The sequence below is a fragment of the Strix aluco genome, chromosome 13 (genome assembly GCF_031877795.1).
Source record: "Strix aluco isolate bStrAlu1 chromosome 13, bStrAlu1.hap1, whole genome shotgun sequence".
Lineage (NCBI taxonomy): Eukaryota > Metazoa > Chordata > Aves > Strigiformes > Strigidae > Strix > Strix aluco.
In genome coordinates, this window is record NC_133943.1 from 21,862,448 (window position 1) to 21,876,398 (window position 13,951).

General features: G+C 59.9%; 1 protein-coding gene across 1 annotated transcript; it reads right to left on the minus strand.

Moving 5' to 3' along the window:
• Nucleotides 1-3,418: 3,418 nt before the first annotated feature.
• HBEGF (heparin binding EGF like growth factor) lies at nucleotides 3,419-10,635 on the minus strand. Its single transcript, XM_074838743.1, has 6 exons — nucleotides 10,538-10,635; nucleotides 10,009-10,179; nucleotides 7,460-7,637; nucleotides 5,233-5,388; nucleotides 5,028-5,120; nucleotides 3,419-3,913 (listed from the first exon to the last, which is right to left on the minus strand). Exons 1-5 carry the CDS (start codon nucleotides 10,578-10,580, stop codon nucleotides 5,048-5,050), a joined length of 621 nt encoding a protein of 206 aa, XP_074694844.1. The 5' UTR covers nucleotides 10,581-10,635; the 3' UTR covers nucleotides 3,419-3,913; nucleotides 5,028-5,047.
• Between the last annotated feature and the right edge of the window lie 3,316 nt (nucleotides 10,636-13,951).

The following is a 13,951-nucleotide window of genomic DNA, read 5'->3' on the forward strand; positions in this document are numbered from 1 at the left end:
AGAGCTGTGCTTCGTTAACACCAGCCGGCGGGCAAACGCAGCCTCACCCCTCCGACCTGCGGAGATGCTGAGGTGCCCGATCCCCCGGACCCATGAAGCATCGCGGGGAGGTCGAAGCTGCGATGCTGGCGAGGCAGGGTGCTGAGCCGGCTGGGAGAGGCCCAGGGAGCCAGGGGCACAGGGGGTGGCAGTGCTGCGTCTCCTGCAGTGACAGCTTTTGGCTGCCCGCTGCCCCCAGCACCCCGCTGCCTGCCCCTGCCCACAAATGAATCGCTTTCGCTCCCTCCAGCCCCAGAACTTTCCTTGGAGCTTGCCCAGACGGGTCCAGATAGGGGCTGAGATCATGATTATCAGATGCCTTTTGGGCGAAGGCAGCAGAACCTGTGCCACTCTGCAGCCGGAGGCAGGCCAGGGGAACCTGCTGCAACACTCCTGTTAAAAAGCAGAGTGCAGGATCCAAGCTTCAGGGACTCAGCCCCTGTTCTCAGAGCACGGCTGCCCTTTTCAGTGCCTTCCCCAGCTCTTCGCAGCCGCTGCACTGCCGCCTGCCAGACCCCCGGCATTGTCCAGCGCAGAGCTGGACCTGGGGGACAGTCCCCCCCTGCCTGCACCCCCTGCCTGTGAGGGCAGCTGCACAGGGTGTGAGGCCGCCAGCTGTGCCCCCAACTCTGCAGGCACCTGAGGGGATTTGTGTCACCTTCTCTGCAGGGGCAATGAACCCATGGGCGATGCCTCGCTGTGGCAAAGCCCATCCCAGGCTCAGGGCTTAGCAGCTGGGTGAGGAGTTGGGCAAAGCCAACAACCTGTCAGGACGAAAATCAGCCAGAGCTGTGCGCAGGACTGCCGCCACCTGCTTCCAAAGGGAGGCAGCAGAGGTGGTTCAGCCACTTTTGGGGTGTCCTTTTGGCTGCCTCGTCCCTGCTCCAATGCACTGCTGCACCCTCCATCCAAACCCTGTGCAACTGTGATGGCCAAAGGCATTTGAAGCACAGCTGCCAAGGTGCTGGGGCAGGTAGGGGAGAATTGTTCATTAAACTGACTAATGCTGTACATTGCAATTTTTTATTAAATCCACATTTGGGATTTTGGAGGTCTCCTGGCTTTGATCCTTGCTCTGGAGATGAGACTGACAAGAAGCTGCAGGGCTCTCCTCCACGCACGTGGTCTCTGTCCACAGTGGGACCAAGTGAGCCCAGGCGAGGGGCTGGGTGACACGCCAGGTGATGGCGTTTAGTGGCCAGGCACATGTTTTGTCATCGGTAGACAAGCCAGGCACAGGCATCAAAGGGATCTAAGAGAGAAGCCAGAGGTCACAGTATGGAGTCAGTGACAGAGGCAGCAAGTGGGCTTGACACCGTGGCAGTCAGGAAATGCTGTGGCTGGTGACATGTTTGTGCTCCTGGATCCATGCCCAAAGGGGGGTGAAGGGCCAAGCTGCTGAGCTGGGGCTGCTGGAGGCCACTGCCTGCCTTCACCAGGATCCCTGCCAGCGCTCAGCTTGGCCAGCTGCTGCAGCAGCCCGCTCCTGTCCGGGGGAAATGGCTGGGTGGTGGAGGCTGCTTTCCTGGCACCCCATTCCTGCAAGCACAGTTAGGCAAGCAGCCTGGCCTCCCCCCCGAAGCATGTGGGCATCCTGGGCACGGCAGAGCCCCACATGCCCTAGCCAGGCTCTGCGGCACCTCCTGTTTCATGGCCACAAGCACTGAACTGGGGAGCTGCTGCAAGGGCTTCATCTCTGCCTTAGCCAGGAAGAGAGCATCCATAGGGCTGTCAGACTTTGCCAGCCCAGTGGGGCAGAGGGAGCCAGCCCACAGATCCAGCCAGCTTCCCACTCCCTGCACCTCCAAAATGTGTCCCATCTCTTGGCCTGTTAAATTATCACCTGTGGGCAGCCCAGCCTGCACTTCTGGCCTGCAAAGCAAAGTGGACCAGAACAGCCTTGCAGGGAAGAGGAGGGCAGAGAGCAGCTGGGCTCCAGGCTGTCTGCAGAAAAGGCTTCCAGCAGAGCTATTCCCAGTGCCCACCAGGGTGGCATGGAGCCCCAGGCATGCAGCGCTGCCCACCCTGAAAGGCAGAAAGGTGGCGGGTCGGGAGCAGGGAACAACTCTGGGAAGGGGAGCAGCAGCAGCACAGCAAGGCAGGGACACAGCCAGGCAACCTGGAGCAGAGACCTCCTGCACAGGAGCTGGAGGCATTATTTACTTAATAGACATTGAAAAAGACCAAAGTTTGGAGTCTCTTGATTAGACTGGCACTCCCACATAGTTAAGGTTCAGGTTTGCAGAAAGTAGAACCAGTTTCCCTGGCTCTGGGACTCAGGCCACTGCAGCTGCTGGGGCTTTTACTCTCCAGGTGAGAACACATGAGGGTGCCCGTTGTCACCCACCTGCTCCCATCGCTGGGCACTTTAGCCCTTCCATCTTGGGAAGCACTGGAAAGCCAAAGTGCTGTGCTCCCCCTTCCCATGCCCCAGGCTTTGCTACTGCAAAATTTAGCAGCTGTACAAGAGGGATGAACCTATACACTCACTTCCTAAGCAACCCTTTGCCCAGGGAACATAAAAGCTTATTCCATACTTCAGAGCTAAATTTTAGCTAAAGTAGGCCAAAAATCTCTGCAGACTACTCACTCGTTGTGTGCTTTAGCACACATTGTAGGAACAGGAGTGGAAAGCAGTACCTTAGCACTCCCCTTTGAAAACTGAGGTTTGACATCTGCTGAAGGGAAGGGGCCTGGAGGAAAGCAGGTTTGCTGCAAGGGGGGGAAGCCCTTTCTCTCTGCTTCAAGGATCTCTACTAGAGCCAGCATCTCACCCTGATCTCAGCTACCCTCAGGGAAGATCAGGGAAGAGAAAATAAGTGATTTGGGAGTTATTTTTACTGCAAATTCAGGAATCAGTCCTGAACCACCATCTGAAGTGATGCTCACTGGAATGACCCCATCCCCAGGTACCTGCAGCCACCCCAGGAACTGCTGGGATACCCTGCAAGGGAGGTGTGAGTCCACATCTCAATTTTTTAGCCAAATGCTGGCTTAAAACCAGGAATCACTCCCATTTAGATTGATCAGTGGCCAGAGTGGCTTCACTCATACCAGAGGCAGCTTTGTGTGATGAGCAGACACCCAAACATCACATCCCTCCCAGGGTACCAGCTGGCAAAGATGCAAATCTCCAAAGAAACACAAATGGGGCCAGACTGACTGCAGGCTCCTGCACGACAGATCCTGCCACCATCCCTTTGCACCACGCTGCTCTGCTGCGCCCCAAGGATGGTACAAGCCAATCCAGCAACGCCTGCTGCGCACTCAAGATCTCTGCCACTGTTCACATATCCCACTAGGAAGGGCATGTTGCTACATGCAGTCTTCAGAGGTCTGATTCCTTTCCACCTCCGTCATTAAATGAACGGCCCAAGTGTTTGTAAAAGTGTTATTTATTAGAATATTACATTGCACTTAAAAAATAAGGGAGGTCTGACCCTGTCATCTTGACCTACATGAAGAATGCAGGGCCAGACCTACAATAAATATAAATACTATGTACAGTTTATCTAAAATAAATATATAATTTAAAATGAAAAATATCTTGTTAAATAGCTGTTACCCTCCCACCCCTCCTGCACCTCAGAAAGCCCCGAGCCCGTTCTCCTCGCCTTTCACAGTTTGTTCCTCGACATGCACCACAGTGGATGGAGAGCTGCCGGAGAGCCCCTCTGCTGCCAGCTGGCCGATCCCTCCTGCCTCCGTACAGCCGCCCGGTCAGCGAGCGCCTCTCCCGAGCCGAAGCTCCCTGCAGTGACACCGCTCTCCTGCTGCTCCAGCAAGCTCCCGCCGTGCTGCGGGCTCCCAGGGCCGGCGCTGGCTCCACGGCTCTCGCCTCTTCCAGGAGGTAGAAGTGCATTAGTGCCGACCCCTGCAAGACAGCGGGGAGAGCTCACAACACAGCCCCGGGCCGCTCTGCCTGCGGCGTGGTTCCTGCGTGGCATGGCCAAGGGGTCTGTCCCACCCAGCCTGCAGGAGAGCCCTCGCAGCCACCGAAGAGCCTGCAGTAGCCGTCACTCATTGCCACCCGGGAGGATGGGAGTCAGGATGCCGGGGAGCGGTGGCTAAGCATCCCGTCCCATCCATGCTTCCCTTTCAGGGACCACAGCACTTTTCCCTCTAGACACATCCACCCCAATAATCCCCAGGGCAGACAGACAGTGATGAAAACCTTGTGCTGAATCCCCTTCCCCAAAGTTCAACTCCTATGAACAGCTAAAAATCCTATCCCCAACACTACTACCAACATCACAGAAATTCTCTGAAGGCATTACATTTGTGAGGACACAAAGCACAAAGATCTTTTCTTTTTTAAAAAAAAGAAAAGTAGCTGTAATACGTAGGGGCACATCTAACATCAGGGTTTGGACCAGACGAGAGGAAGTCTGCAAGCTTTCCAGCACCCAGCCACAGCCACGTGGCCACCCCTGGGGCAGAGCACACCCCACCGCCCAGCCAGAGTAACATCGCATGGGGCTGGCAGCAAGATCCCCTGTGCCCAGCTGCAAGGCACTACATTGGTGTAAGCAGTAAGCAGAGTGGGAGTGAAAAGGAAGGGGTTTTTTTTAATATATATAAATAGAGGCAATATCTAAGGAGGGGAAGTGACTCAGAGGGTCAGAGAGGGAGCAGAACAAGTGGAAGAAAAAAAACAGAAGCCGCTTCCCCACTGCCAAATGTCCCCAAAGCATGCAACGGCAGGGCAAAGCAGGGACTTCAGGTTAGAAAGCAGGAGGAGATGATGGTGGCTGGGGGTGTCAGAGGACAGGGGCTTGAGCGGGAAGGGGAGGAAAAAAGGCTGGAGCCCCACGGCCAGCCAGGCTCTTGGGCCAAATCCAGCGAGTGCTTCTCCAGGCTCAGACTGCCCTCAGTTCCTGCCTGGCTCTGGCATGGGATCCACACAGCGATCCCAGCCAGCGTGAACAAGCAGAGCCCCCAGATGTCCACCAGCCCCACCACTGCCCTTTGCCTGGCCAGGCGCTCACCTCGCCAGCACCTGGCATCCTCAGTGATTCACAGTGATGCCCAGCTTGATTTTCTCTTCGTTTTCTACATCGTAGACACCCCTCTTGTGACACCTGTGAAGCCAAGCAAAGAAATGCTCAGAGCATGGAGAAGTCCCTGCCACCCTCCCCTGCATGTGGTCTTCCCAGGGACACAGATCCAACAGCTCTGCCCCATCCTGCTCACCTGAGCATCAGCAGGGCTGCTATGATGACGAGACACAGGGAGGACAGGACAACAGCAACAACAGCCAGTGCCGTGGTATGGTCGTACGTGCTCGGGGGGTGCTCCACAGGCAGCGAGAGGCCGTGGCATCTCTCTCCATGATATCCTGGCTGACATCTGGGGGAGAAGAAAAGTCTTAAAGGTTGGTGGTGACCAAGCACAGAAGGTCACTGGGTTTGTGGTGATCAAGGACAGAAGGTCACCGGGTCCCTCACACCCCCATGGAAAGCAGCTGCCTCTTTGCTGAGCTTTAGCAAGGGCCCTACCCCTTCCCCTTGGTCCCCCTCCCCTGAGCTGGGAGGTCTGGTGTCACCATCACCTCCCTGGTACTGGTAGATTACGTTTCTCTTGCCCTAAGCACCAAGTGAAGACTCCTAGAAAGGTTGAACTCCCCCAATTAGAAGGCAGTGGGGTCTGTGCTCTTCCCAATCATCCCCGGGCAGAGCCGGGCTGCCCAGACCGTCTCTGGAAGTGGGAAGTCCCACACAAGGGAGCAGAGGGGCAGCTGGACCAGAGCTCAGCACTTCCCTCAGAGCAGGATGTCCCCACACACCCTGCCAGCCAGAGAGGTGCCACCTCCCTGCAGACTCAGGAGGTTACTCACGTAACAGAAATAACATTCCCCAAGAGAGCTGCAAGGCTGCCAAACCTCCCTGTGAGTCAAAGCGCACTGATGCAACCAGATATATATATATATATATCTCGCTATATCCAGTGCCATGGACCCTCAAGCTTATCTCCAAGATAGGGTCTCAGCCCAGCCCTCCTGCCCGGCTTGCAACAACGCCATGTGCCAACATCACCTCACAGCCACGGCACCAAGGCTGGGCACAAGGCAGAGGTGCAGGACCCAGCCTGGCACCATCCTCACCCCACCCTGAACTCCAGGGACAAGCCCAAGGAAGCAACGACGAGGAGACCCTGTGACACCGGCGTCCAGCCACCAAGAGCAGCCACAACCAAGTGACACTAGCCAACACAAGGCCTTATTATCAGAGGGGACAGGAGCAGTTGGCCGCTGTTCCTAAAAGCCATGATGGCTCTGAGGGGATGTCACCCAGGGATAGACCACCAGGCTGGAGAGCCCCAGCTGGCCCCTGGCCCCCTCCTGCTTGCCTGTCTCCTGGGTACTCTCACGGCCCCAGGGATCTGGAAAGGGCAGAGAGGTGGTCAGGGGATGTCTGGGTGTCCCAGTCCCAGGCAGAGGGTGCTGCACCCCACCATCGCACTCTGTCACCAGCCAAAGCTGATCCAGCAGAGATCTCCTCTTGCTGGCAGTCCCAAGCCCCCCATGCCAGGGCCCAACTCCATGACAGCTTCCAGACAGCAGGAAACTAAGTGGTTCAAGGAGCTATGCAGAGCCTGATCCCTGCGGATTGCAGGGCGTGAGATCTTGTGGGCACCATAAGCCAGGGAGCTATTATCTTCCCCAGGCTCTGGGCACGCTGCTGGGTGGCTCAGAAGATTGATAGCAAAGAACAAAGCCTCTTATATATCTGCCAGCTCAACTCCTGCCCACGTCAGCAGGGATCAAATGTGCACCCCTGGGTATTTCCCACAGTAGCAGTGCTGGATACAGGTGCCCCAGCAGCAGGCAAACGCTTTCTCCTCCACGTGCCTCAACTAGTCCCTGCTCTCTACCTGCACTCCAGAAGGGATACACAGCCCTGTCCTTCACCAGGGCCAAGGGACAGTTTGGGTATGGCTTTGGCAGACTGTCCTCAATCCGCCTTGCTGGTGCCATGGTGGAGGCGTCCTCCTGCCTGCACCAGCGCATCCTGACAGCCACGGGAGCCCCGAGCTCAGCCAAGGCTGGCAGCAGTGCGGGACAAGGGCTTACAGAGTCAGGATGGGGTCTCACAAACCAGACCCGCAGAAGACCTTGGCTGTGAGACTCCCAGCCCCTGCTCACCACCCTCTGAACCCCCACTGCCACAGGTCTCCGCGCAGCAGCTCTGCTGGAGCTCGCTGTGCCGGCAGGGGATGCTGGGTCTCAGTCTACAACGGATTTTGGTGGGGGATGGAAATTCCTCAAAAAGCACAAGGAAGAGGCCAAGTCAGAGCCGTCCCTGCATGGATGGGGAACATGCACTAAAAATATCTCCTCTGCTCTTCCTCTGCCCGGCCTGGAGAATTGAAGGAACCGTGACTAAGGCTCCCCCGGCACAGGCACACGCCAGCAACTCACATGCAGGATGGAGCTCCCAGCTCTCGGATATATTTGCATTCTCCATGAATACAGAAATCCTTGTACTTCCGCAGGCATGGGTCTCTCTTCTTTCCCAGACCTTTGCCTTTTCTTCTTTTATTCCCGTTCCCTTTTTTCTTGGGAGTAACCAGGCCTTGAGGCTTTGACAGGAAAGCAACTGGAAAACAATTTGGGAAGACAGCAGTCAGATCACCTCCGTGCGTCAGCCAAAGAGAAGGCAGAGCAGCAAACCCCGGGTTGCTGCAGCCAACTCAGCCCTGGCACTCCTGCAGCCTTTTGTGCAGCGATCTGCCCCCGAGCAGAGGGGGCTTTTTTCCATTTTTTTTTTTTTTCCAGCTTCTCACAAATATCATGGCCTTTCCAATTCATAAGAACAATTCTCAAGGAAAGAAAGGAATTGGGGCAGGGAGGAGGGAACAGAGCTTTATCCATCTCAAATGTTACTATTGTATGCACCAGTTTCCACTGAACACAGAAAATTGCTAATTGCCCCTTTATCTGGCTTTTATTTCCCTGATGAGTGCAGTCTTTTGTAAGACCCTATTAATGGCTCTGATGGACTCTCCTTCCTGTGGGTACAAGGATGCCTTGTGCACCCAGAGCAGGATTAAGAGAGCAAGCCTGGCTTAATTTTTGGTTTTGCAGAGCCAAAGAGGTGGCAAGGGCAGCGTTCCGCTTAATTACAAAGGTATGTTTTAATTGTGGTGCAGAGACTGGTGGCTCTTGGTGCAAAGCCATCTCTGCTGGGTTGTGGGGAACCAGAGCACCGAGCTCCTCACCTGGACACAGACCGAAACCAGCAATGTTATTGCCATAGTTTTAAGATGTGCAGATGCCCAAAAAATCTGTCCCCAGCTTAATCTCGCAAGGTACCGAGATGCTAGAGAACGCTCACTGCTCTGAGAGAGACTTTTCAGCTCCCCCCAAACCATGGCACTGAACTGCAGTGAGCCTGAGGAAATATGAACTAAGCCCTGTGCTGCTCGGGGAGGAGAGCGCGGCTGAGTCTAACCCGGCGAGCTGTAACCTGCCTAATTCATTCTCAGCCACTTCCTGACGAAACCAGCGCCGCTCGTGCGGCAGCACACCAGTTGCGCACCTAGCAAAGTTATTTTGTGATTTCAACATCATTCACGCTATGCCTGGAGAAAACTGATACTCCAGGAAACTCTGACTTGGAGAAACCCCCAGATCCGGGTGAGGCCCAGGGCTCTGCCCCAGGCTGGCAGCAGAGGCTGTCCCCTCCCCTGCAGGTTATCTCGGAGCTGCAGCCAGAGGACACACAGTGCTGCTGATCCCCCCAAGCCACTCTGCTGTTACCACCCTCCCTTAGGGCAGCCTCAGAAGATTTGGAAGGTCTTGCTGGTAGGAAAACTGGTCCAGCCCAGGTGGGCAGGGGGATGCTGCTGCTCTCCCCCTACCCAGACACTCTAGGGGCTGTGGCACAGAGGAAGGTGCCTTCAACACAACAGGCAGATTTTTCTGACCATAGCTCAGCTCGAGGCATCGAGAGAGTTCCGAGAGGCTGCAGCCCCAGTACCCAATATCCCCATTCCCTCAGGCTGTCCCACAGCCAAGGGTCAGCAAGATTGATCGCTCTAGGATGGGGTCCCCTCCTCAGGGGGTGCACAGAACAGCAGGCTGGAGCATCTCCCTCCCAGCAGGAAGGGTAGCAGTGTTCCCCGGGGGCTGCATCCCCTTGCACGTGAGGGGGTCAGCCCAGTTTTGCAGCACAACCAGAAAGAAAAAAAAAAAGGAAAAAAGGGAGGATGAACTGTACAGGGCAGAGCATGCTCCTCCTGGTGCCAGGTTACTGATCTCAGCATGACACACGTGCAAGGCACAGGTACAGGTCGCCCTCCTCAGCCCTGTCCCACCCCCACAAGAGTCCCCGGGACACTCTCTGGTCCCGAGCTGGGGGAGAGGAGTCAAGCGTGAACGAATGCCCAGCGAGCCTAACAGAGCAGCAGTGTCCCCACCGCCCCCGGAGCGGGGCTGCCGGCTGACTAACCCTGCCTAGGTATGAGGAGCAGCCGGGTGTAGGCGGCGGGTGAGTCACAGCGATCCCCTCGCTGCCGGCCACCGTGGCCACCATCTGAGAGGCATCATGGGGCCACCGGCCGGGGGCTGCGCACCTGCAAGCGGGGGCTGCTGTGCCCCTCAGAAGGGCTCTGCCTCCCGTCTGGCCGAGCAGTTGGAGGCACAGGAATCCTCAGGAGCCCCTTGCCAGGGACTTCAGGGACACGGAGAGCCCCTGGCACAAGGCGAGGAGCTGCCGAAGCCCAGTTGCTCCGTGCTAGTAGCCCAGGGGCTGCCCCCCGCAGGGCTGCTGCCGTGGGCACCCGGTACCGGGGGCTCCCCCGCAGCGGACCCGGAGGTGCTGCCGGGGCACCCGCGGGGCTGAGCCGAGCCCAGCCCGGCCCCTCCGCGTCCAACCGCCCCCAGCCCGTCCCGCGCCCCCCGCCCCGGCACCCACCGCCCCCGTTCCCGACCCCCAGCCCCCCCCCAGCGGCTCCGCCCGCCCGTACCTCTCGGCAGCTCGCTGAGCTCGTCCCCCGAGGCCGCTCCGCCGCCCTCCTTCTCCGCGCTGCCGCCGAGCAGCGGGGCCGTGGCCGGGACCGCCGCCCCGCCGCCGCCCTTGTGCAGCACCTCGTTGTGCAGCTCGTCCCGGGCCGGCCCGCCCGCCGCCGCCGAGCACACTGCGGGGAAGGGCTCGGCTCAGGCGGGGCGGGCTGACCGCCCCCCCCCACGCGGGACGGGCGCCGGTTTTTCCATCTGCACCCGCACGGGACCGGGACCGCGTTGCCCGGGACCCTCCACCCAGGACCTGGGTCGGGGCCGCACTGCTCGGTCCCAGGACCCTCCGCCCGGGACCGGGACCGATTTTTCCGTCTGCACCCACCCGTGCTCGGGACCGGGACCCTCCCCCCGTTGCCCGCGCCCGGGACCAAGCCCCACACGCGTCCAGGACCCCCCCCCACGTGCCCGGCGCTGGGGCCGCGTTACCCAGGACCGGGTCCGCGTCCCCCGTGCCCGGGACCCCTCACGCCCCCGTACCTGCCGCCAGCAGCGCGTGGATCAGCACCGCCCGCCCGCCCATGGCCCGCGGGCACACGCGTCCCAGCCCCGCTCCGCTCCGCTCCGCCCGGCCCCGCTCCCGCCGCCGCTCTCCCGTGGCGCGGCCCCGCGGCCGGTAGAAGGCGACGGGCGGCGGGGTGGGGCGGAGCGGGGCGGGGCGGGGAGGGGCTGCCCGGCCGTCCCGCCCCCGAGAAGGGCTTCCCCGGCCGCCGCGGGGGGGGTCCCACCGGCCGGAGCCCGTCGTGATGGGGGGAGCCTTGGGGACCCCTCGCTCCAGGACTGCCGGGGGCGGGGGCCGCACGGGTGCCAGCCCCCCTGTCCCCAGCCCCCCTGTCCCCAGCCCCCCTGTCCCCAGCCTGGAACACCCAGCGCTGTGGGCCTGGGCTGCGTGGTGGGTGCCCGGGAGGGGTTGATGATCCCGTCAGGGCTGCGCTGAAACTGTGGAGGGGAGGAGATGGCTTCGGGAAAGCAGACTGGAAACTTTATGGACTGGTCTCTGGTAGAGGAAGAAGAGGGGGCATCCCGCTGTGCAGCCGTGGCACGCTGCCGTAGGGGGGAAGGGTTTGGGAGAAGCAAGTGCACCCTGCAAGAAGAGCATCAGGCAAGAGCCAGGACCTCATGGTTCAGAGCTGAAACCTCCTCCTCTTGGCCTTGGTGATGGGGTGGCACCCACATAGGAGACAGACTTCCAGCCCCTTGCCCCTGGTGCTGGGAGATGGGTGGCAGTGACAGCCTGAGATGATGGCAGGGACTGTTTTTGTCCATGATGCCACCTTTGTGCCCCAGTGAAGACGCTGACTGGTTCAGCCACAGCTTCATCTCGCTATCCCCTCCTAGTCGGCCACTGTCCTTGTCTCCTCCATCCCAGCCTGTGTCTGTTGTGTTCGAGGCTGCCAGCACTTCTCTGTCCCCTTCACCACGCTGGCAACTGCTTGTTGTGTTTGGCCTCAGCCCAGGTGATGGCCCAGAAAACGCTGCTGACACAAGTGCCAGTCGAGTGCAGAGTTAGTCCCAGCTCACGTCCGGGTCAGCCGCGGCCCATGGCTGGTTCCTGGAGGTCCTGAGCCCCCAGCCCTGCTGCCGGTTTGGGTTCTGCAAGGCATGATTAAATATTCCTGCCATTGTTGTTGGCGTCTCCAAGGAATACCACCGGATTTGGCAACCACTCCCCCTCACACCCTCCTTCTTGCTCAGACTTGACTTTTGCAATTGTTTGCTGGATGTTTTTCCTTCCACCTCCTCCGGCCATCAGCAGCTCAAAAGGCTTTGGCAGCAGAGTGAGGTGGGTCAGTGGTGGCCAGGCTGAGGGGCTGCGTCCCTGTGCGGTGGCTCCCGGGCAGGTCCCTGCATGGGGATGGGATTTTCCCCCCTGCCAGGCTGGGTGTGCGCGGGCAGCGTTTGACGACTGACCTGCACCTCGGGAGGGGGAAGCACTGGCTCATGTCAGCTGCCAGGGGGGTTGTTGGCACAGAGGTCTGGCAGCAGGCAAAGGTGGGGGGTTGCAGGCTGCCATTCCTCCCTGCCTCCTACTGCCTCCTGCTGCCTGTCTCCCTGCCTCTGCCTTGCTGCCTTCTGTTGCCTGTTCCCCTGTGCCTGCCACAGCCTCCCTTGCCTCTGCCTCCCTCTGCCTCCTACAGACTCTGCAGCTGCCCCCAGCCCACCTCCTGCAGCCATCCACAGCCTCCCTGCCTGCACCCCGCTGCCAGCCAGGCACCATCCCGTGCCGGGGGCGGTGCTGGGGCAGCCCCCACAGGAGGGAGAGGTGGACCCCCAGGAAGGTTTGGGTGTCCCAGAGCCTCCCTGGCTTTCCTCACCTGGGGTCCTGCTGCCAAGGGTCTCCCCGTGGTCCCCAATCCAGCCAAGGTCACGTCCCCCCCTGCCACTGTGTCACCTGCCTTGGGCACACACTGGTATCGCAGAGCAAACAGCCTGGCAGGCACAGGGAGCACAGCCTGGGGGCCACAGGGAGCATGGCTGGGAGGCAAAGGCCAGGGGAGAGTCAGGTGCCAGGATCCAGCCCTGTGGGCAGGATCAGTCCCCCAGGAGAGTGACCCTGGGGAGCACTGTGATGGCCTTTAGGGGACAGGACAATGGGGCACAGGACAGGGTGAGGGGAACTGGGGTGGGGGGACCTGTGGCAGCCCTGAAGCTGAGGAGGGCAGTCAAGGCAGAGCCAGGGGACAGCTGGCCAGATAGGCCCCCCCAAATTGTGACCCCCAGCACTGTCTGACCCCTGCCCCACTGTCTGACCTCCAGACACACTTTGTGACCCCCCGCCATGCCATGCGATCCCCCCACATACCATATGACCCCCCGTGCCATGTGAAGCCCCTCATGCTGTGTGACTCCCCTCCACGCCGTGTGACCTCAATGCCATGTGACCCCACATCTGATCCCCGCTACACTGTGACCCCTCCCTCCCCATGCCGTACGACCTCCCCCAAGCTGTGTGATTTCCAATCCAATGTGATGCCCCCCATGTACCCCCGCCACACTGTGGACCTCCACCATGCTGCACAACCCTCCCCCATGTGACCCCCCCAAGCTGTGGACCCCCACCATGCCATGTGAATCCTCATCATGGTGTGTGAATGCCATGTGACCCCCATCACACTGTGTGAACCCCCAGATCCTGTGCCCCCCCTGTGCCCCGTGACCCCCCCCCATGCCCTGTGATTCCCCCACCCTATGCAACCCCCCAAGCTGTGTGACCCCCACACACACCGTGTGCCCCCCGAGGTATGCAGCCTCCCCGCTCAGGTCAGGCTCTTACATCCATTGGGGGGAATCGCACCCCAGTGAAGCAGTATCTGGGCACTGACCCCAGCCTGAGCCCTGAAACCTCCCAGGGCTCCCCCCTGCCACCACCCTGTCCCCACCCACCCCTCTCCTGGAGGAGCTGGGGTCTCCAAGGAGGCCTAAGCTGAACCCAGTGCCACACCTCTGGGGGATGCCTCGGCACCTGGGATGTCCTGGCATGGCTGTGCCCCTGCCATGCTGCAGGCTGCTGCCTTCACCCCTCCTGCCTGTGCTAAAGGGAGGCAGGATGAGGCCGGCCCCACTGGGCAGCTGCTGGTGCTGGAGTGAAGGTGGTTGTGGGGCTGGAAGGAGCCCTGGGAGTCCTCTGTGGGGCAGGGAGCAGGCACAGGGGAGGTTTGGTTGTGCTTTGGGATAGTGGGGTTGATGGGGAGGGTTGCCCTCTCTGCCTGCCCTGGGGCCGGATCCATCAGCAACTCCTCAGCTCCTGGCCCATCTGCCACAAGGCAGGTACCAGCACCCCAGGGACTGGCACGTGCCCACCCACGCTCCCCCAAAATGTGACTTCAACCGTGGTGGTGCCTGGCCCCATGCCAGGCTGCTCCTGGGGCTCGATCCTGCCCGGGACCAGTGGGT

Coding starts and splice junctions, on each gene's coding strand:
- HBEGF (XM_074838743.1), bottom strand. CDS start 10,580: ATGGGCGGGCGGGCGGTGCTGATCCACGCGCTGCTGGCGGCAG. Junction 7,638..10,008: donor GCTCAGCGAGCTGCCGAGAG/GTACGGGCGGGC, acceptor ATTGTTTTCCAG/TTGCTTTCCTGTCAAAGCCT. Junction 5,389..7,459: donor CTGGGAGCTCCATCCTGCAT/GTGAGTTGCTGG, acceptor CTTCTCCCCCAG/ATGTCAGCCAGGATATCATG.